The 22315-nt window shown below is 37.0% G+C and overlaps 1 protein-coding gene across 1 annotated transcript; it reads left to right on the top strand.

Annotated features, from left to right (window-relative positions):
- Positions 1 to 32: 32 nt before the first annotated feature.
- Positions 33 to 22015, top strand: LOC121872077 (proliferation-associated protein 2G4-like). The gene is made up of 7 exons (XM_042374766.1): positions 33 to 203; positions 7962 to 8275; positions 10128 to 10433; positions 11264 to 11356; positions 14331 to 14459; positions 15833 to 15964; positions 19604 to 22015. The coding sequence occupies exons 1-7, from the start codon at positions 122 to 124 to the stop codon at positions 19697 to 19699; spliced, it is 1152 nt and encodes a 383-aa protein (XP_042230700.1). The 5' UTR covers positions 33 to 121; the 3' UTR covers positions 19700 to 22015.
- Positions 22016 to 22315: the final 300 nt, after the last annotated feature.

Raw genomic sequence — 22315 nt, forward strand, 5'->3', positions numbered from 1 at the left:
CGGTGATGTTCGTGGCAATACTTTTAACATTAGCCGTGTCTCCTGTTTCCCGCCAGTGAAGGTTTATAGTACACGTGAGGCGGTCCTCCCTGGGACTATTTTTATATAAAGAAATACCAACATGAGTGACCATGAAGACGAACATACCATCGCCGAGGACCTGGTGGTCACCAAGTACAAGATGGCCGGCGAAATTGTCAACCGTGAGTAAAATAAACACCAGAAATGTGGTGAAATGAAGATGGTGGTGGAGAAGGTTGAGTTGCCGGGTGTCCATGTTTGTTGGTGGCGCGTGGGAGGCCTCGCGATATTTACCTCTATATTGACCCTCCATCAAGGATAATTACATCGTTTTTTCAATTGTGAGCTAAATTACACCCAAATATGGGATGAAATAAGTATTTTGTTGGAGGTGTTTTAGTTGCCAAGTGTCATGATGGATATGGGAATTGCACCATATTTACTCATTTCTAGACCTCTATATTGACCGCAGGACGCGAGATAATGGCTTTTTATAATCAATTTTGAGCTATACAGCACCCAGATATATGATGAAATATATCGTGGTGGAGGAGGAGGAGAGTTAGGAAGTGTGGACTCTGTTGTGAGGGTCACCATATTTACCACTATATTGGCCCCAGGAGACGGGGTTATGACCATGAATTGGGTGATACCAAGTGTTTATACATCACGGGAGGCGAATATGACCTGGAGTGATGTGTTTTTGACCTGTAAACATGGCTATTGTAATATGGTAAACTCCATTACTTGGTTACCTCCATTAGGCCTATTTACACGGTCCGACTAATTACCCAAATGTAGCCGCAATGAAGTCAAATGATGGTCGTACAAGCGTAATTCGGGCTGTGAATCACTGCTCGATTATTATTTGGTGTCATAAAGTAAAAAAAAAATTGGTAAACTTAATTTAATCCGAGTTGTGTTAGGTTAGGTTAGGTTAGGTACATGCACTTGATCTATTAACTCAGATTAAATTAGGTTTACCAATTTTTTGTGACCCCGTGACACCAAATACTTACATACATACGTACATACATACTAGTCGAGAAGTGATTGGCAGTCCGATTTATTCATGTAGGACCATCATTTGACTTCATTGTGGCTACATTTGGGTAATTACTCGCTCCCTCGGTACATGCACTCAATCTATTAACTCAGATTAAATTAAGTTTTTCAATTTTTTTTTTACTTTGTGACACCAAATACTAGTCGAGAAGTAATTGGCAGTCCTATTTATTCATGTAGGACCATTATTTGACTTCATTGCAGCTACATTTGGGTAATTAGTCGGACCCCACAATGGTCAGGTATTAGGTAATGACCCTACTAAATTTGCATTGTCACCGTTCTGTTAGAAAGTCAAAAATATATTTTTCTACTGTATTTGTGTGTGTTTAGACCGAATATGACCTAACCTAACTGACTCTCACCATATGATGGAATCACCTATTTCTTACCTTATTGGCCTGTTTCTTGTTCATTGTTGGATTCTGAGAATCTTACACAACGCCACATATGTTGGTCTTTGCGATATTTACATTTAGTCTTGTTCTTAGTACACTTTACTGAGGTTGGAGGCAGCATGCGATCGAAAAAATGCTCTAGTTTCTTCGTTTTTCCCAATCAGCTCTATATAATTTAAAGGACACCCTTCGCAGACTTCCATGGTCGGCGGAACTGAAGTTACTGAACTTGAATTTCAAAATATAAGAGACCCGAAACAAAACTCGAATTTGATTGGGCCAAATATACTGCGAATTTAAACCCAAAATGATTTTAATTGGTTACAAAAACAAAAACGCTATTGACTGGCCGCGTGACGTGTACGGAAACGCATGCGTGTGATGATTTATGAAGGAGACGCAGGAGACACCAGTGTTGGAGGAGAGGTAGGCGATAATGGCGGAAGACTAATGGAAGAATATAGAGAAAATTTTGGATAAGCTATCTCCGTTATTATACATTTCCTCCGGTAATGTAATACAGTGATCCCTCGGTTAACGAACGCCTCGGTTAACGAAATTTCGGTTTACGAACTGCCTTCCATAAGAATCTTCAATTCGGTTAACGAATTTCTTACGAACTGACCTCAACATGTTTTCGCTTGCACTGGCCGGGCAAGCAGCTTTAGTATCAGTCCGCCAATACATTAATCGGTTCTAGGGCTTAAGTTCCTTACTATTTTAGTAAATATCAAGAAGTTTATACTATTCAATAATTTTAAAAGTTTAATATTCAATTTTTTAGTCATTTTAACAATTATTGAACATAATTGAAGGTAAAGTGACTAGTTTAATGCGCGGCATCCAGCCTCTTAACACAGCAAACAGGCGTTAGTCTCTCTGTTTTCACTGGAGGTAACATCTTGCTTGAGACTCTCTTCAACTAAATGCTTTTTTTCTGTGTTTCCAAGCAAATTATTGGTCATTTTGAAATTTATTTTACATATTGACAATATATAGCGCAGTGCAGTGTTATTTTAAAGAAAATATTCTTTATTTACAACAAGTTTAACTTTGAAAAACACGTGTTGACATTGTTTGAATCCAGCATGGGGCCTAAGAGATCAAGAAAAGCTATTTCAATCCAAACCAAGCAGGAAATCATAAAAAAAACATGAACAAGGCATTAAATCAAATGTGCTTAGCAAAGAATATGGCATGTCGGCATCAACTGTGTCGACAATTCTTGCACAGAAAGACAAATTTAAAGAAGTGAAAGTGAGAGACAAATCTACAAGAGTGTTTAAAAGTAGATCTCTAAATGCAGAAACTGAGAGGTTACTTTTCATCTGGACTAGGGAAGAACAGATGAAAGGTGATTCAGTTTCTAGTGAATTCATTTGTGAAAGAGCCAGGGAGATTTATGAACATTTAAAGGCAGATCAACCTGGTTCTTCAGGCACAGAATTTGAAGATTTTCGGGCCAGCAAAGGCTGGTTCAAAAAATTTAAGAAAAGAAGTGACATTTTAAGTGTTGTTAGGCATGGTGAGGCTGCCAGTGCTGATAAAGAAGGGGCAGCAAAGTTTTTAGTTGAATTTAAAAAACTGATGGAAGAAGAAAATTATCTTCCACAGCAAGTGTTCAATGTGGACGAAACTGGGCTGTTCTGGAAAAAGATGCCCAAAAGAACATTAATCACCAAAGATGAAGCCTCTTTGCCTGGGCATAAACCCATGAAAGACCGTCTCACTCTATTGCTTGGTGCCAATGCTTCAGGGGATTTCCGACTGAAGCCTATGGTTGACTACCACTCTGAAAACCCCAGGGTGTTCAAGCAACAGAAAGTGGTAAGAACAAAACTTGGAGTTTATTGGAAGTCCAACCGTAAGGCATGAGTGACAAGACAGCTCTTTAATGAATGGGCTGTTGATGTGTTTTGCCCTTCTGTCAAGAGCTACCTAACCACCCTTTAAAGGTTCTTTTCCTCATGGATAATGCTCCTGGTCATGACCCTGACCTTGCCAGCAATTTGGAGTATCAATTTGACTTTGTGAAAGTGTTGTTTTTGCCTCCAAACACTACATCAATCATACAGCCAATGGACCAGAATGTGATCAGCTACTTCAAGAAGTTGTACATGAAGAAAATGTTTAGGAGGTGTCATCAGGCAACTTCCACTGATCCTGAACTAACACTGAAACAGTTCTGGAAGACACAATTCAACATCCTGGAGGCTGTAAAATTGATTGTGTCATCATGGCAAGAAGTCTCCACTAGATCCCTCAATTCTTCATGGAAAGCACTGTGGCCATCAGTAGTCCATGATTTTGAGGGATTTGAGGAAGAAACAGAGTTGGACAAGGAGATTGTGTCCATTGGTCAGTCATTGGGCCTTGAAGTGGAGGAGGAGGATGTGGAAGAGCTTGTGATGTCTCATGAGGAGGAACTTACTCCTGATGACTTGAAGCAACTGCATGAGATGTTACAGGTAGAGGCTGACAGTGGTGAGGAGGAAATTGAAAGTGATGACCATATGTCAGCTAAACAGTTGAAAGATGTGATTTACTACTGGGAGAAGTTCAGGGAACTGGCTTCAAAGCACCCAGAAGTGGAAAAAACTGAACTAACTTTGTGTCATGTTGAGGACTCAGTGGTCTCCTTCTTTAAACATAAGTTAATGGTGAGGAGGACAGATGCCCCACAGACCACAATTGACACTTTCTTCAGTAAAAGGCAGAGGGAACAAGATGCTATCCCTCAGCCTTCCACTTCAAGAAGAAGAGAGGATGTTCATGGTGGAGAATCTGTCAGTCCAGAGGTTCCTGACATTTTCATGGAAGGTGACTCACCTTCCAAGAAGCAGTAAAATGCTTCTCCTCCACCTCCACTTCCTTCTCTTCTCCATTCTCCTCCTCCACCTCCCACTTCAAATGCACATCATCATCATCATCCAGGAGCCTTCTACTGTACATACACACCTCAAAGTAAGTGAACTTTTCTACCATTTTTGTTGAATTTAGGAAATTTTCGGTGAGCTGTAACCAATTACCCAAAAACCCATTGAAACAATGGTTTCGGTTAACGAACTTTTCGGTTAACGAACAACCTGCTGGAACGGATTGAGTTCGTTAACCGAGGGACCACTGTAGATGAAAATTATCTTATAATTAGACGTCTTATTCGAATATGATAATAGATTAGTGGTATATATAATATATATATATATATATATATATATATATATATATATATATATATATATATATATATATATATATATATATATATATATATATATATATATATATATATATATATATATATATATATATATATATATATATATATATATATATATATATATATATATATATATACAGTGACCCCTCGTTTAACGAACACCTCGGTTAACGTAATTTCGATTAACGAACTGCCTTCCATAAGGATTTTCAATTCGGTTAACGAAAAAAAATTCGGTTAACGAAGTTCTTACGAACAGACCTCAACATGTTTTCGCTTGCACTGATCGGGCAACCAGCTTTAGTATCAGTCCGCCAATACACTAATCGGTTCTAGGGCTTAAATTCCTTACTATTTTAGTAAATATCAAGAAGTTTATACTATTCAATATTTTTAAAAGTTTAATATTCAATTTTTTAGTCATTTTATCAATTATTGAACATAATTGAAGGTAAAGTGATTAGTTTAATGCGCGGCATCCAGAGATATTACTGTATAGTCATAGATGTCAAGCCTGACAATTATTGGGGATCTACACCATATTTGATTCTTTGTTTTCTGTTAATTTTGTAATGAATTATACATACTGTACTTGTGTGTGTAATGTACATAGAGTAGTTTTGTTCATGCGGTGCATGTCAAGGCAGCGGCACACTGGGTACTTTCCTCCCAACATGTTCGGTAAACACGGTCTGGCCATCAAAACAAAGAGATGTTTTGTTGGCCCATCTACCCAATGCAACGAAAACAATAACAAAGCATATAGGTGAGGTTCGCCATGGATCCCGTTACTACAGTTGAGGCCTTGTAGGAATGTGCCATAGTTCTTCAATTGCTAATGAAAGTAAGGCATCTGCAAAAGCTAAAGAAAAGACCATGAGTGTATCGTGATGTTTCTTTAAGAGTGGCGGCAGCTGGATGGTCATAAAAGACCCTGAATAATGATTTAATAATACTAAAGTTTTAAAGCTTTGAATAAATAGAAATATGTGACTGTTTATGTTTTATCTCTGGAATTATTATTGTTTCATGATTTATTTAAATTTATATTTGAATTTATATAAAGCCCATTTGAGCATTAATCCGGCCAGCAATGATCCCCGCCAAACCGTTATCCATTTCTCACAATAGCAGAAATCCTGCTGCTTGCTGGGACATTAGGCCAATGACCAGCAAAACGGGCACCATGTTTGGAGGAAAGTACCCAGTGTGCTGCCGCCTTAATGCTCATGTTTTCATCTGGACCAGACAGCTTATACCAGAAGTTGTTAATTTTCGTTATTTTTTTTCCTTGCATGTACACTGTACATTGTACAGTATATGTAATAAAAACAGGTAAAATTTTAGTTTTGGTCATCCCTGTATTTAGATATCCAAACTGTGATTTCCAACAGATATGAAGGACCAATTTGTTCAAAACACAAAAAAAAACAACAGAAACACAGAATTTTCATATATAACCTAACCTAATTCCTGAGATTTCCCGGATGACCAAAACTAAAATAATACCTAAAAACGATATGACAATGCACAGATCGTAATAGAATCTAACCTAACCAGCCAAAGATACCTACCTAACCTTACCTAACTTCCTAGCAGCCCTCTGGTCCCCCCCCGCCCCCCTCCCAGCATATTAAAACAGAAAGTACGTATACTTTGATATCTGGTACCAATGAAAGCAACTTATCGTGAAGTGGCATGGAGTAATTTTACATTTTTGTAGACGTGGGAGGACACTTGGTTGTTGGACGAAAACAAATAAATAGCGGATGATAACACAAGCAGACACCGCAGATTTTTCAGGGGAATATTTACAGTAAATAATTAATTAGTTTGTGTACACAACATGTGGAGACTTCATTTTAGTGTCGTGTGATAATTTTTTCACTGGCCACTACAGGTGATTTATGATTGTAGACAAAGCTAAAAAGTGAATCGTGTATTTGCAATAAAAGTACAGTATCATTTGTATTATTAGATAATGAAAAGAACATTTGTAGAAAAAAAATCTAATAACTTCTGGTGAGCCGTCTGCTCCACTAATCACCCTGTACGTATTTGTTTATGTTGTAAGGATATGAGGAAGTTGTTGAGCGTTTGTGATTGATTTTGCAAATTTTCCACGTTTTTCTTTCACTTGTGTCATGAACATATGTGAGTTTTATTTCTATCCTACTGTACTGTACAGTATATGGGAATAAAGAAAAGATATTACATTGCCTACAGAAATCATAAAAAAAAAAAATTATTTCATCACATGTGTTTATCCCTGACACAGGTGCGTCATTGATGTGGAGATATTACAGAAATGAATATCAAGTTAATTAAGTATAGTACTGTATAGTCAGTCCTCGACTTACGGCGGGGTTTGGGACCGATGACCAGGTCGTAAGCCGAAAATGAGAAAATAATACATAGAAAATCTAAAATGGGTATCTCATTTTCTTCTCAGCACCACGAGAACTCTCACTTTTACGCTTGCCAGCCATTTTAAAGGAAATTACAAACGAAAATTTTGTCGGTTCTCAGCGCAACCACTAATGTCAGGACCCGAAAATACGTAATTTGAAAAATATTTTATACGACTGCGGTGGTCGTAAGTCGAGGAGTACCTGTAGTATGGAAATTTTTGTATATTGATTACCTCACCAGTTTTTAAGTAGCTAATGATGAATGAACTTCCTTAATGTATTTTGTTGCTTTTGATGAACTCTATGAAAGGATCAGTGGATAGTGGGTACAAATTATAGTACGTACTGTATACAGTATGACATTTAATATATTTTTGACTAATTCATGTTGTAGTTTATATACATGGGAAGTTGAAGTGCAGAAATACTGTACTAGATATTTTTAGGTGTCAGAAATTATTTACCTGAGACAAAGTAATTTTTTAGGATATACAGTACATGTACTGTACGACTGTATATTTATACAGCAGAAGCATACGAGAATGTGAATAACAGTAAAGTATGGCATCGTATGATTTAAAGGGATCTTAAAACAGCAAGTGTGAATGAATGACAGCAAATGAAGTGTGTGTTTGTTCTTGGCCTGTGGCTCATGACAGTATAACAGGAGATGGCTAAGACTGAAAAAATCTTTAGATAGAAGTAATGTACTGTAAATGTCTAAGGAAGTGACAAAGTAGGCATAAATACATGTACTTGTACAGTGCTATGGTATATTCCTTGCCTACATAACATACCTTCTACCTATTAAACATAGGTAACAAGAGTACTGTCATATACTTACAGGTGTGTTAAAGCAGCTAGTGGCCAAGTGTGTACCCTTAGCGTCGGTGCGTGACATCTGTGCAGAGGGTGACCGATTATTGGAAGAGGAAACAAGCAAGGTATTCAAGAAGGAAAAAGATTTGAAGAAAGGCATTGCCTTCCCAGTCTGTGCGTCCGTCAACAACTGCATAAACCACTACTCTCCACTGGCCTCAGAGGGCGACACAATCCTACAAGATGGCGATTTAGTCAAAATTGATATGGGAGCACACATTGATGGGTTCATTGCAGTGGTTGGGCACACGGTAGTTGTTGGAGCATCTAAGGAGAACAAGGTGTGTAACTAAGGAAATGTTCCCTTTACTTTTGATGAATATTTCATAAAACTGTCAATTAAATATTCTCTTGCTTAACAGTTTGATGAATCTCTGCAGTGGATGGTTTTGTTGAAAGAGATTTTTATAAAGGTATTTTATTGATACCTGTACAGGCAGACCTATTTTAACTGACTAAGTATGTTTGTGAGAAGTGTTTAAGCAATTAATACATTAAAAGAGGTTCAAGGTAATTATAATAATGTCCTTATTGGTATATGTTCCTGACAGTGCAAATTTTTACCTTATTAATGCTTTGGGACAGCTGCCTTGGAGAATGTTAATGACACTGCAGATGCTATTATGGTTTTTATATGGATAAAACAAAACTGTTAATATAAATAACATGAAACTAAACTTAATCAACATTTACCAGTTAATTTTGTTGGAGCTAGCCAAGGTTTTGGTCCCTATGCTTCACTATTACAGTACCATACTGTATCACATAAATTTTAGCTACCATATTAATGACTTGTCTGGTCGCCTTGACTGCTTCCCAAACACTCACTTGCAGTCATGCTGGGTCTATAGTTTTCATTTAATACATACAGAAGATTGGGAAAAGAAGGATAGTACAAAAGTAGAAATGAAGCATATTTTGGCTGGCTGTACACATTGATTAGGTGAGTGCTGATTGACCACCCATTAGAGGTAGCCTTTGTAGGATCCCTCCATTGTTCTTGATAATTGTCTTGGGTATTTTTTCTAATTTTTTTTTATTTTTAATGGTACATGTTTTGTTTTTTATTTCATTTCTTTTGTATTAGCTATTATTATTGTAGTATTAACCCTTCCACACTTGTTGGCTTATGACCAGCACCCACCTCCTTTGCTTATTGAAGAAAAGAAAAAGATATACCGTACACTTAATGTTTTGATTCGTGAATAGATTTCTTAACTGTTTACAGAAATGTTTAACTCCCCTCAAAACAGTCTTCCCTAATGTTATTATGTAGCATAAGACAGAGCAGCAACTATACTCCTGAGTTTTTCTTTCTTCCATTGCACCAACACAATCGTATACATCGCTGTTTGTATTAGCACATAGCAAATTGTATATACAGTTCTGTAGTACAGTAATTCTATATTTTGGTTGAACCTTTATTATTGAAAGTATAAATATGAATATAGCCATACATTAACGATAAAAATACTGTATTACCAAAGACCATTTTTGTTTTATGAAGTTTAATGTCTTGTCTCAATACTGTACATTACACTTAATATCTTTACATTTTCAGAAAAGTTCGGAAGCTTTGGCATTGCTTTTATTTTTGACAGTTCCATTTCTACCAGTATTACTATATTATCAAGCAGACAATGAAATAGCTTTGGGTTAGTATAATTATTATACATGCAGAGAATTGGGTCAGTCATCATCACTAGTGATGTTAAAAATTTACGTCTGGGTGCCAGTTTCAACCCGGCACCCAGAGGTGTAAATTTTTTGCAGTTATTTACTAGTGATATCACAAAATACACGAGTCATTACTGTCCAATGAATTGGCATAATCTGGATTACCTTCCACAGATGCACTGGCAGCATGTTGTTGTACAGATCCCTCTGCCATCTTGGGGGTACTGTCCCACAATAAAGGAATATGTAACTGTCTGAATTCCAACACATACCAAAAATATTTTGATGAAACATCTTGTGCAGGAATTTTGAATGCAAGAAACACTACAGTATGGGTATGTGTACTGTGTACATTCAACTAGGCTCCATTTTAAGAGGTCTGCCTGTACATAAATTATTTGGAGTGGATTACAGTTTGATACAAGAAAATAAGATAGAAATGTTATTCCTTTCTAGATTAAAGGTCGTCGAGCAGATGTGATGCTTGCAGCACATAATGCTGCTGAGGCTGCCTTGCGCTTAGTCAGACCCGGCAACCAGAACTTTTCTGTTACTGACACTGTCACCAAGATAGCTGAGGTGTACAAATGTAAACCAGTGGAGGGGATGCTTTCCTTCCAGCTCCAACAGGGACGTATTGATGGAGAGAAAACCATTATCCAGAATCCCACAGAAGCTCAACGGAAGGAGGTTGATAAGCAAGACTTTGAGACACATGAGGTTTATGGTGTTGATGTCATAGTTTCTACTGGAGAAGGCCAGGTGAGGTATAATATATGTTAGCAGTCTCACATGTAGAAATTGAAGTGTGCAGTTGATTTCAGTTGATGATAGCACCTTTATAACTCCAGTGTGTGGATATCTGACCCCTGATGAGTATATAGTGCAAGGGCCATCTGATGTTACAACTGTACACTAATTATATACAGTATATATAAAACCCAGGAATCTTTTAGTGGCCTCATAATGACCAGATTGTGACTGCCTGTACAGTCACTCAAAAAACTGACTAAGACAACAGGGGGTCGCAGTGCTCATTCTGAAATTCATCGACAACCCCAAGTAAAGATAGTTTTTGAGTGACTGCAATATTTAGCAAGTTAGAGTTAAAATGGGATATAAGAAATTGTCCTTTGTTTAATGTATAAAATATGTATGAGGTTTGGTAATGTAACATTTGGGGATTGTGGGATACAGAAGGATAGTGGTTATGTTGGTACCACTTAACACAAATCCAGGTACAGTATTCTGACTAATATACAGTATAAAGGTATAAAGAAATTCATGTATTTCAACCAATAAATGCAAGTGTTCCTTTCAAATCTGTGAAGGAATGGTGTATTTTAGGTTACAAACAATGAGAAAGGAAGCACAGGATGAAATGTAGTACACAGCCATCCTGTAAAAAGAGTTAAAACTTGCCAGCTTATAATGGAATACTGTACTGGAGAGGATGCAAGGTGGAGTAGGAAGGGGGTAAAGATGGTGAGAGATCTAAAGAGAATGTTGTTGTTGCAAAGTATTTCTTTAACTGGGCAAGTTATATGAAGAAAGGTGTATTGGGTTGTAAATTTATACAAATGTCATTTCAGGGCAAGGAAGCAGAAGCACGTGTAACAGTCTTTAGGAAAACAGAGGAAAGCTATAGTCTGAAGCTTAAGGCCTCTCGAGAATTCTTTAGTAAGGTAAAGTGTTTTTAGAAATTATATATTTTTTTCTTATCTTTTACCTGTTAATAATTATTTATACTTCCACTACTCTCCCTTACTGTTTTTTGTCTTGGAGGTTTCTGTACCTCTTAATCCACTCCTCATACAGCAGAGGGGGAGTATACCTCCTGTAAATAACCAGTAAATATTCAAAATAGTCCAACTAGAGTTGCTGAATTTACCCATAACCTTGCTCACACCTTCATAATCATTACAGTATGAGGATACCAAATTTGTTTAATACCACTTCTTAAGGATCAGTTGAAATGGAGAGGCACCCTAGATTAGGGTTGCCGTATCTGAACATTCAAAAAAGAGGACGCTCCCGAAGACATCCCCCACCCGGCACAAACAGGCTAATATACAACATACATGGTATAGAAATCTAAAAAAAAAAAAAATACATTTGCTTAAGGCTGAACATCTTCATTCCCTTAGCTGCAGTCTTCTTCCCCCACTGTGTGTGTGACTTTATGTGCCCATGCATACTTTTCTGTAGATCGGATCTTTTTCAGTATTGGATGATTGCTCTTTAGAAAGGTATAGAAGTCACTGCAAGGTGTTTCTCGGAAGTTGTACTGTACAGTCAGAATGCCTTTCATTGTTTCAACACTCAATTTGTTTCTTTCCTTTGTCCATTGACTTTGCATCAGTGAAAAAGCTCTTTCTACATTTGCATTGAGATGATATAGCAAAGAAGAATTGTGCAATTCTTAGCAATTCTGAGTGGCATTCAATGTTCTTTGATTTTTCAAAGTATCTGGTCCACTTTTTATGTGTTGGTAGATTACTAAATTCGTCATCACTTGTAATTTTCCAAAAACTGCTTCAGGTTACTAACTTGGTCAAAACACTTCGTCAACTTCTACCCCCTTATCAATCAAATATTTGACAGCTAAGTTGACAACACCGTACAGACGTACAAGTGACTTATCAGCTGACGAAAACTGAAAGAGATCTCTACGGTTTCCACCTTCCCTCTCTTTCTCTCCCGTCATTACAGTTTCATGTTTTTTTTTTTCCCGTGGAGAAAATGATGGAAGCTGAAATTCCGGACTTTTGAAGAATTTTAAAAATTCCTTCCGGATGAAGATTTCGAGACCTAAATGGAGGACATGTCCGGGAAAATACGGACGTATGGCAACCCTACCCTAGATGTCTTCTCAAATGCCTCTGAGGTGGAAGGCTGCCCTGGCCAGGCTTTGCATTGTACACTGTAGGCTGATACATGGTCATTTAACTGTCTGGTCCCCGTGACCATAAAATTCTTGTTGGTTGTGTTCCAGTTGTGTGTTGGTAAGGGGGGCAGTATCTGTCCAGAATTTTGGGATGGAATGGTAACTACAGGAGCAAAAGTGTCATTTCCAGAGGATGGAGTTTTTAAGTTTATTGAGGAGGCTGTATTTGAGGAACCTCCTCCAGAATGTGTGTTTATTATCATATCAGTATATGGATTTAAGTATTTTATCTTGAATTTTTTATACTGTACCACATTACAGCACACCCAGTATATTTTTTATAAAAATATAAAAACTAGATTTTTCTTATTAATGAGGTACACACACGTGCCATAGTTTCGATGCACCCTCTATCCATACTCCTGGCTCGAGGGAAGTCATAGTCAGGGCTGCAAAGCGAACGGTCCCTCTTGTATAGTGATGTTAAGTATAGTAATGGTAAATAAAGTGTTGTGGGTCACTAAAATCCTGTATTGTTCATATATTCTCTCAAATATTACACCATGAACTGCAATTCGTACAATCCAGCGAAGCTTTGAGCTACCTCATTGCACCACTGAACGATGGGAGGGGGGGGGAGACGTTCAGTATGAAGCCAATGCTACGACTTCCATCGAGTCAGGGGTAGAGGGTGCATCGAAACTATGGCGCGTGAGTGTACAGTATAGTATTTATTTGTGCAATATTATCTCCTGTCCAGATCTCCCTCACTAAGAAGTCCAATTGTTCTTTAAAAGAAAAATTATATGAACCTACTTTGCTCTGAGTATCTACAGTGAGGAGGGAAACAGGCATTTACCTGTGTATACTGTGGAGATATGTTGCCCTGCTACTTGCGGAGTTGATAAACTTTGATACTGTGACATGTAAAATATTGCCCATTACTTCATGTGAGGTCCTTGAAAAGCAAGCACATAATTCACTTCAAACAGGCCTTGTGAAATATTATCAATTGAAACCTTTATTTGTTACGGTGTGTGTAACATCATCAGGAACACTTGAATAACTGTCTGTCATATAAGAGTTTAACCTTGAGGAGATAGATAAAACTGGCTCATCCAGTCTAGAACACCTCTGAGAAGGGAACTCAGCTTGCATCAAACCCAATAGGCTAGACTTAGTGCAACTATAGGAGGCATTGAAATAATGTCAACACCAAGGATGTGGAGTGCAGCGGTCGAGTGGATACAGCACTCGCCTCCTATTTCATGGGATGGTGGTTCAATCCTCGGGCACCCCTAGTTCACCCAGCATGGTTAGGTTAGCAGGGTCATAGAGGGCTACATATAGGGGAACAGGGGTAGAATCTTGAAGACATTGTTCTTCTTCAGCATTTATTTGTGCAAAATGTGTGGATAATATACTGTATTGTCAATTGCAGCAAAAATATTTGTAAGGTACATTTAGTTTGAGTTACATGCTGTACTTGAATTTTGGGTATTTGACTGTCTTAGCATTAATATAATTATTCATCTTATTATATACAGCACTGTAACAAGCACATAATACTGTACATTAATACTATATTTGTTACACATATTCTCTTAAGCACACAGCCCTTACCTTTTACATGTTTTCCAATTGGATTATTAATTTCACATTACACTTTTTCACTCCACAATACTTTTCAGGAGCTTATATGTTGTGTTAACTGAGTAATGCCAGTATTTGATTTAACAAGCTATTCACCAGATTTCATTGTTTAATTTTAGGTCCAGAAGAATCATGGAACAATGCCCTTCAACATCAGATCTTTTGACGATGAGAAGAAAGCACGATTGGGAGTTACTGAGTGTGTCTCTCACAAGCTAGTAGACCCGTACCCTGTCCTCTGGGAAAAGGTAAGATTATTATCACAAGATGTTCAGGTAACGGTTGAGGGTAACACTGAAAATTATTTTGCAAGTGGATCTTCATGTAAAATTGTAAATGGTAGTCAGGGGACCCAAATTCTTCCCAGATCAGTGAATTCTGCTTTGACTACCTCTTCTTTCTTTCAACTAGCTGTGTTAATCTGCTCTTATCCTTAACCACCAAAGCAATGTTGTATACCGTAAATAGAAAACTGCAATATGATGGCATGAGATGAAGCATAGTGATGAAAGCCGATTTGAAGTCACATGAATCACATCACCTACCGGTAACGGTAACTTTACCTATCGCAGGTCTGGCCCCAAGGAACTCTTCCTCCCCTCTGAATCAGCCAGAAATGGTTGTGATGTCAGGTCCTGTAGATCCTTTAATAGGCTCCATCTATCAGAACAATTTCACTCCCAGCTTTTATTTTCATGGAGATTAAAGGAAGTACCAGGTATAGTACACCCTTCTGATGTGATTCTTGGTGCAAGGGGATGTACCAGGTAAAGTCCCTCTGACTGAATGGGTTAAGAAAGGTATAGGCAACAACTCAATAATGTGCAGTGAGTGCAGAAGGTGGATACACAAGGGGTGCAGTGCAGCAGATGGTTGGCTGCAAGTGTGCTGTATATGCTGATAATCATGTGGTCTTTCAAGTTTGGAGAAACTCAACATTGGTGTTATATCCCTGCACTGTGTTGAGGAGTTGTGACATCAGTGTTGGACTGCTGGAGGTGTTGCTAAAACTAGCTCAGTTACAACAGCTGGAAGCGGCTGGAGGAAGTTTAAGGAGTTGCTGCGTCTATTTATGTCAAGAGGACCTTTCCTCCACATGAAAGTAGGATGTATGCAGTTAGCATGAGAATTGTGATGATGTATGGCAGTTAAACAGGATGACGTGCAGGCATGAACGAGTTGAAATGAAAATGAGGTGGATGTGCATTGTGACACTGAAAGATAAGAAACCCTGTTAAGAGCTAAAAGGGTGGTTATGTATGAGTGTATTGGTGAAGCTATATGTAGAGGTAGGCTGGGGTGGTTTGCATATGTAGAGAGAAGGGAGGAGACCAGTTGGGTCAAGAGGTGCATGAGATTAAATGTGTAGGGGAGGAGAGCCAGGGGTAGGCCAAGAAAGATAAGGAGAGAGGTTGTAAGAAATGACATTTGAGTTAAGAACCTGACAAAAGAGGCTGTAAGAGACCTTGCAACTAGGAAAGTTGTCATCAGGTAATTGTGGCTAACCCACACGAATGTGAAAATGGCGGCCATAAAATGTTGTTGATGACTACTGAGGTAATGCAAGTTAATTTTATGAATTTTGAGGTAGTGAAATTTATATATGATTTTCATCTTGCAGGCTGGTGAATTTGTTGCTCAGTTCAAGTTTACTGTGCTGTTAATGCCAAGTGGACAACACAAGATCACTGGTCTACCGCTAGAGACACAACTGGTGGAATCAGAACACAAGATAGATGATCCAGAACTGAAGGTAATTTTTTTTTATGGTGTCTCAAAGAGAACAAGAATTGGTATTTGCAGTACTGTGGTTAACAAGAGATGTAAGGATATGTCAGGGGGTTCAGTGTTGGCACTACATACAGTACTGTACAGTAATATCTCCATTAGCTGGAATCTTTGATCCCCGAAACTATCTGTTACTCGGAAAATAAAATTTCAACATTTTGAGAAAATTCCGAGAGAAATCTCTCCATTCCCGGCATTCGAATGAATTTCTGAGCGATTGCATGATGCGCCTACACGTGCTGAGTGTATAGGTGAGTAGGGTAGGCTCGGAGTGCTTGTGTGCCACAATTGGCTACTTCAACGGGTCTTCATCAGGGATGTGTTCCAGAGAAATATTTTACAATGAGGAATTTTCCCCTATAAGAATTAATGTAATTAGGTGCAGATGCCCTCCAACATGTACAGTAATACCCTTTGAAAGCTCAGGATGTGTTCCTGGAGATCTCTTTCGGCAAATCAACTTACAATCGGGTCATTATAACATACTGTATAGTGCAGTGATATCTCTGTTTGCCAGAACAATTGGTGCAGAGCACTTCAGGAATGAGAGATTTTCGGGTAACGAGATGACTCAAAGCCGGAAAAATCCCTTGTCCCGGAATTTTCTGGGTAACGGAAAAATATTCCCGGAAGTTCTAGAAATTGTTCATTACATCATCTCTCGAACCGTCCCCGGAATTTTCTGGGAACGCATTGGGAATTTTTTTTTCCGTGAAATATGCCCCTCGGAAAATTGTTCCCGAAGCCGAAATCAATGTTGTCCTTTTATTGTGAGCCACTTTCCGTTACTGATAAACTCATTAGCAGATGCTTCACTCTCTTATAAAAACATTGTACAACATTCAATTATTTTGTATGTATTCTCAATTTTTTTTTTTTGTTCTTACACCACTTCTCTGTTTGCTCATTTCTGTGTTTTTCCTAAATCAAAATGCTGCAAATTAATTCTTCACCTCCATTCTCCAGAAACTGTCACTTGTGTTTTTAGTGCAAACACTTAATCCACACTTCCCATTCTGACTGCACTCTGCTCCTGATACTTCTTGATAATTACTATATATGTGCTCTACCATTTCTTTGATACCTATCCCACTTTCATACATAACCTGTATTCCCATTCTGCTCATTTTATCACTGCTTCACTTTCCATTCTTATGATAACAATAATGAGCCTTTCAACTTTTTGTCCCTCACTGTTCTAGAGCTTTTCCTTCCTTATTATTTCCTGAACATTATATTTTTACCTTTCTCCTCTGATACAATTGACACTTAGTATTTAAAATATTTGCATTATAGCCCCTTTTTGTGTGTGTAATTTTGTTGTTTAGCTTTCCTGCTGAACAACAGCTTTTAAATAATCATGACCTATCCTATTCTTCCATGTTGCCTTTTGGTTTCTTTTTAATCTTGCATTATTCCTTCTTTTTTTCATCACTCCTTACTTGTAAACAGTGCTAATATGGTCTTCTCTTAGTGAACACTGCCATTCTTTCATCATGCTATCTTTACCTCCCCATTTGCCATACAGGCACACCTCAGCTGCTTTTTTAAGACTGCTGTTTTAAAGTGTCCATTCTTTAATTCCTCCCACTTCATTCCTATTTACTTGTGCCCACCTTGCAAAATTCATTTCTTTAAATCTTTCAGATAAATTTGCTTTCTTAACACTGGACTACTGGCTGTCAGCCACCTATCTGCTGGGCCACCACAGACAGCGAGGGTCTGAGCGTGCTCAGTGACCTGTTAAGAATTTTTATAGGTTTAGCCATAGAATATGTTCTAATTGAAATAAGATACTGTACAAGATAATGATTGAAACCCACAGAAAAAGGTGTAATAATATATAGAGAAATTTTGTACTCCCCATGTCCACTCTTGAGTCTCAACAGGTAACAAGCAAGAGAGTTGCAAAATGCATAAAGGTAAATTTTTGCTGGTTTTTATTTTTGCATTTCATTTAAAAAATGGCCCAAGTGGTAGAGTGATTTTTTATGTGAAATAAATAAGTAGTAGTCCAAATTGTTAGGCTTATGAACTTTATTGGCCTCTCCTCACTATATCAGTCTCTCACCTTGAACCTTCACTTCCTTACAACAAAGTGTTGCATACAAATTTTCTGAGCAATGTCTCGCATATTGAAACTTTTTAAGTTTCTCTACTGGTTATTCAGGTTTTCTCAGATTTTTTCTTCTTTGTACAGTCTCGTTCATCATTCTTCGAACACTGCTGGAGACAGCTGGTAACTCAGGCCGTTTGTTTATGACAGTACGTTGTATAATATAATACGAAACAACAAAACCCAACCATTAATTAAGCAACGGGGAACAACGTAACCAATCACCGATAACCTTTTACATTCATAATTTTTACTACGTACTATAGTAAACAAATGGCCTTGCGTTGCCAGCTGTTTCCAGCAGTGTTCAAAGAATCTTGAACGAGACTGTACATATAGCTGGTACAGTAACTGGTGTATTTTGTAAGATGTGGAAACTATGGAATGCTTATCTACCATCCTTAGTCTGGCTTCTATTGCTAGGTTCCTTCAGGTCATTTTAGGTGTTTTAATACGATGTAAACAAACACAAAGTTGCTACATCTCACAAAAAGTGCCAGTCACTTAACCAGGTGTAAGTACTGGCAACTGTACCTCCAATAACCCACTTTTTCACTTCCATATTTCATTACTCATCACTGCCACTCCTCCTTTCTCTCTTATACATGTTCTCGTTTCCACTTAAGGTTTGTTTTCCACAAAACCAGAACATCTGGTTTACTACCATTCGAGACCTTTTTATTATCGATTAATTTCACTTATACTGTGTGCATCCAAGCAGATAACATGCTCCCATATCTATGACAGTACAGGTTGACAACCCTTTATCCGAAATTCCGAAAACCGAAAAGCTCTGAAAACCGAAAGTTTTTGGGGGGGCAAAATTTTTTTATTTATATATATATATATATATATATATATATATATATATATATATATATATATATATATATATATATATATATATATATATATATATATATATATATTATATATATATATATATATATATATATATATATATATATATATATATATATATATATATATATATATATATATATATATATATATATATATATATATATATATATATATATATATATATATATATATATATATATTATAATAATTATTCATAGGAAATAAAAATTTTAATAAAAATACACCAAAATAAAATAATAATAATAGATTTAATAATAATAACAATAATACTGTAATAATATAATAATAATATTAAAGAAATACAGGAATGAAAAAAGATCAAAAGTGAGAAACACGACCTAGACCTATGAATTATTATTATTATTATTATTATTATTATTATTATACTTTTTTATTATATTTTCGCCCCCCAGGCCCTAATGTGGGTCAGTGATCTATGTCCGGGTGGGCTAATACACATTAAAAAAAAAAACCCTAACCATTCTGAAAACCGAAAAATTCCGAAATGCCTCTGGCCCCAAGGATTTCGGATAAGGGATTGTCAACCTGTACCCCTTTTTATTCATCAAAGTTTACAATGTTTGAACTGTTTCTCTTTGACAGCAAATAATCACAGCATCAATTAGCAACAAGAATGCTAAGAAGAAGAAGAAGAAGGCAGAGAAGGAAGCGGCGACAGTTGTAAAGAACGAAGATTAACAGTACTCAGGTGTAAAAATGTTGTGTAAAACCCCAGTAAACACCCATTGATCCAGGAGGAACCAGAGCCTGTGTTCATAGGAGAACTCCCTTAAATGTCAGTACATTTACTAATTATTATCATTATTTTTTATTTTATTTTATTTTACTCTCTCTCTCTCTCTCTCTCTCTCCTCTTTGTCTTTCTGTAATATCTTCAATTCTCAACCTGTAGGTTACTCAGTCTAGGTACAATAATGCTCCTAAAAGTAGGAGCCAGGAAAATAATTTCTTTTATATTGTCATCACAATGTCTTGGTTGATTGTAGCTGTGGTGAGCTCTCTAGTTTAGTTATTGTACTTAGTTTTGTGTGGACTCTTTATACTGTGTTTGGCTTTTATATTGTGTTTTTTATGTAAAAAATTTTATTTTTGCTAGCACAGAAAAATGGTAGACATAGCAAGGGATCTGGGCAGTGTTTGTCACAGGGGATGATGTAAAGTTCAATGTAATATAAGATGGGTATAGCATTCCAGCCGCAATTTTAGTGACCCCATATCTTTGGCATTTTCACTGCTTTCAAACTGTACCCCTGGACTTGATATTTTAAATACCAGTTTGTAATGTCTAGGCAAGAAGTAACATCTGTGTTGTTGCTCATAGGTTAGGGTTGTTTCCTACTGGCACAAAGTGGTAACAGCAAGTTAAGCATTTCATTTTCTAAATTTTGTGTTTTGGGGTAAAGCAACTTTATTAATGCTAGCACCTGCAGACAGATAAACTTGCCAATTGGGATGTGCATGATAAGTTGCATTATGTTGACAACCAATCATGTGCACTTGTAACTGGTCCCTCTCCAGTGTCTGCCTCAGAGGTTATTTTGTATATCCTGTACAAATCTGTAGGTAAGGTACATCAGCCACTGCAGCAGTAACCAAGATTGATATGCAACAAAAATTTTGCCATGTCATGTGGCTGCATTTTATCTTTTATGGAATATTGTTTCATATAAATTTTAAGTTTTGGTTGGAAAACAAGGTGTTGTAGTGGAGTGTAGAACATCTTGAATTTCATGTTGAATTTTGAAGGTTGTGGTGAGCTCGGGCTTTTATTATGTGGCTAAGCAGATGATCCTTTTATCCACAGCTCCCCTATTTTTATTTTTTTTCGGGGGATGACTAAACTTCCGTATATCAACATTGTTTTGTACCTCTGGTACATTTTCAAAGTATATGCATTATGATGTCATGAAGTTTAAGGTTGAACCAATAATTTGATATATTCTAAAGAAAAAATATTTAAGCTTGTGAATGGGTCAACAATGCAGTAGGTGCAGTCTGATTCTTGTTCATTTTATTTGGGCATGAATGGGCATAAAATGTATTCTCAACTTAAAAAGAATATCTTAATCACATGTGCCCATTAAAGTTTGTGGTATTCTACTCCAAGCTGACTTCAGAGCCTTGCTGAATATTAACGTCCAACTTGCTGTGTTTCATAGCAACTTGATATCCCTTGCCATGCTATTTTCCCTGACATGAGTGACGATATGTGTGTGTGAGTGGCTTTTGGAATCCAGTTTTTAACTTTCCCAAAAAATGTGGAGAGCTGCAGTAAAAGCCTTATTAAATGCTTAGAGGCTTATTGATATGCAAATTCTCAGCTGGATACAAGTTGGGTTTGTTTTCTGGGGTTGCAATCAGTTTATAAGCCTGGTGATAGCACAGGACATCAGCTTGTCACAAATACACTTTACTCCTTTTAAGATGGGAGAGATTGTGAAAGCATTGTTCTGGGATTAGTGATTCACTTGAAATAAGTTGATTAATGAAATTAGGTATGCAGCACAATCTTCCCATTGACATATAAATATATATATATATTTTTTTTTACATGAACACGTGCACACAAACATGCAGATTACATATGTAATGTTGAAGGTTATAGCATCTCAACACCCACCCACCCTCTCCCTGTCCACTAACTATAGATGGGTAATGACAGAAAACTGGGTTATGAAAATGTGTAGGGTTGAACGAGGTTTATATTAAATTTGCAACTTATTACTGGATCATGATACTGTACATAAAATGTTGATGCGGCTCACATATTACTTTAAAATTTCTTGCATAGTAAGTCATTTGTATTGTTCTTACTGTACACTATCATTACTATGGTTTTGTTGTCATATAGCCCATTGTGTGTTTATAGTGCTGTCCGGCTTAGCAATATCCATTACTGAAGGTTGGTTGGGGTGATAACAAAACAGCATATTTAGTGATGCCGGACGTTTTGTACGCAGGTTTTCAGATCCAAAAATAAAAACCTTGTTCACACATGGGATTTTTCTTTAACCTCTTGAAATAATTCTTTTTGCTGATTGCTTTATATTTAATGAAAAATTAATTTTGAGTATCAAGTGTTTTGGGTTATTATCGGTGAGTGGAGGAATTGATAATTTATAATAAAAGAACTTGAAAGATTGACCTCATTGACTAGTTTGTCTGAATCATCAGTGTCAGTGTAAGTTGATGAGATTTTCATACAAGATGAATGTTTCCAGGTTTGTGTATGTACACTATCCCCAAAAAGTATCGGCTCCCCTGGGCCTGATGTAGTTGGAAATGAACACAATA

Source organism: Homarus americanus, unplaced genomic scaffold (assembly GCF_018991925.1).
Source record: "Homarus americanus isolate GMGI-L3 unplaced genomic scaffold, GMGI_Hamer_2.0 scaffold51476, whole genome shotgun sequence".
Lineage (NCBI taxonomy): Eukaryota > Metazoa > Arthropoda > Malacostraca > Decapoda > Nephropidae > Homarus > Homarus americanus.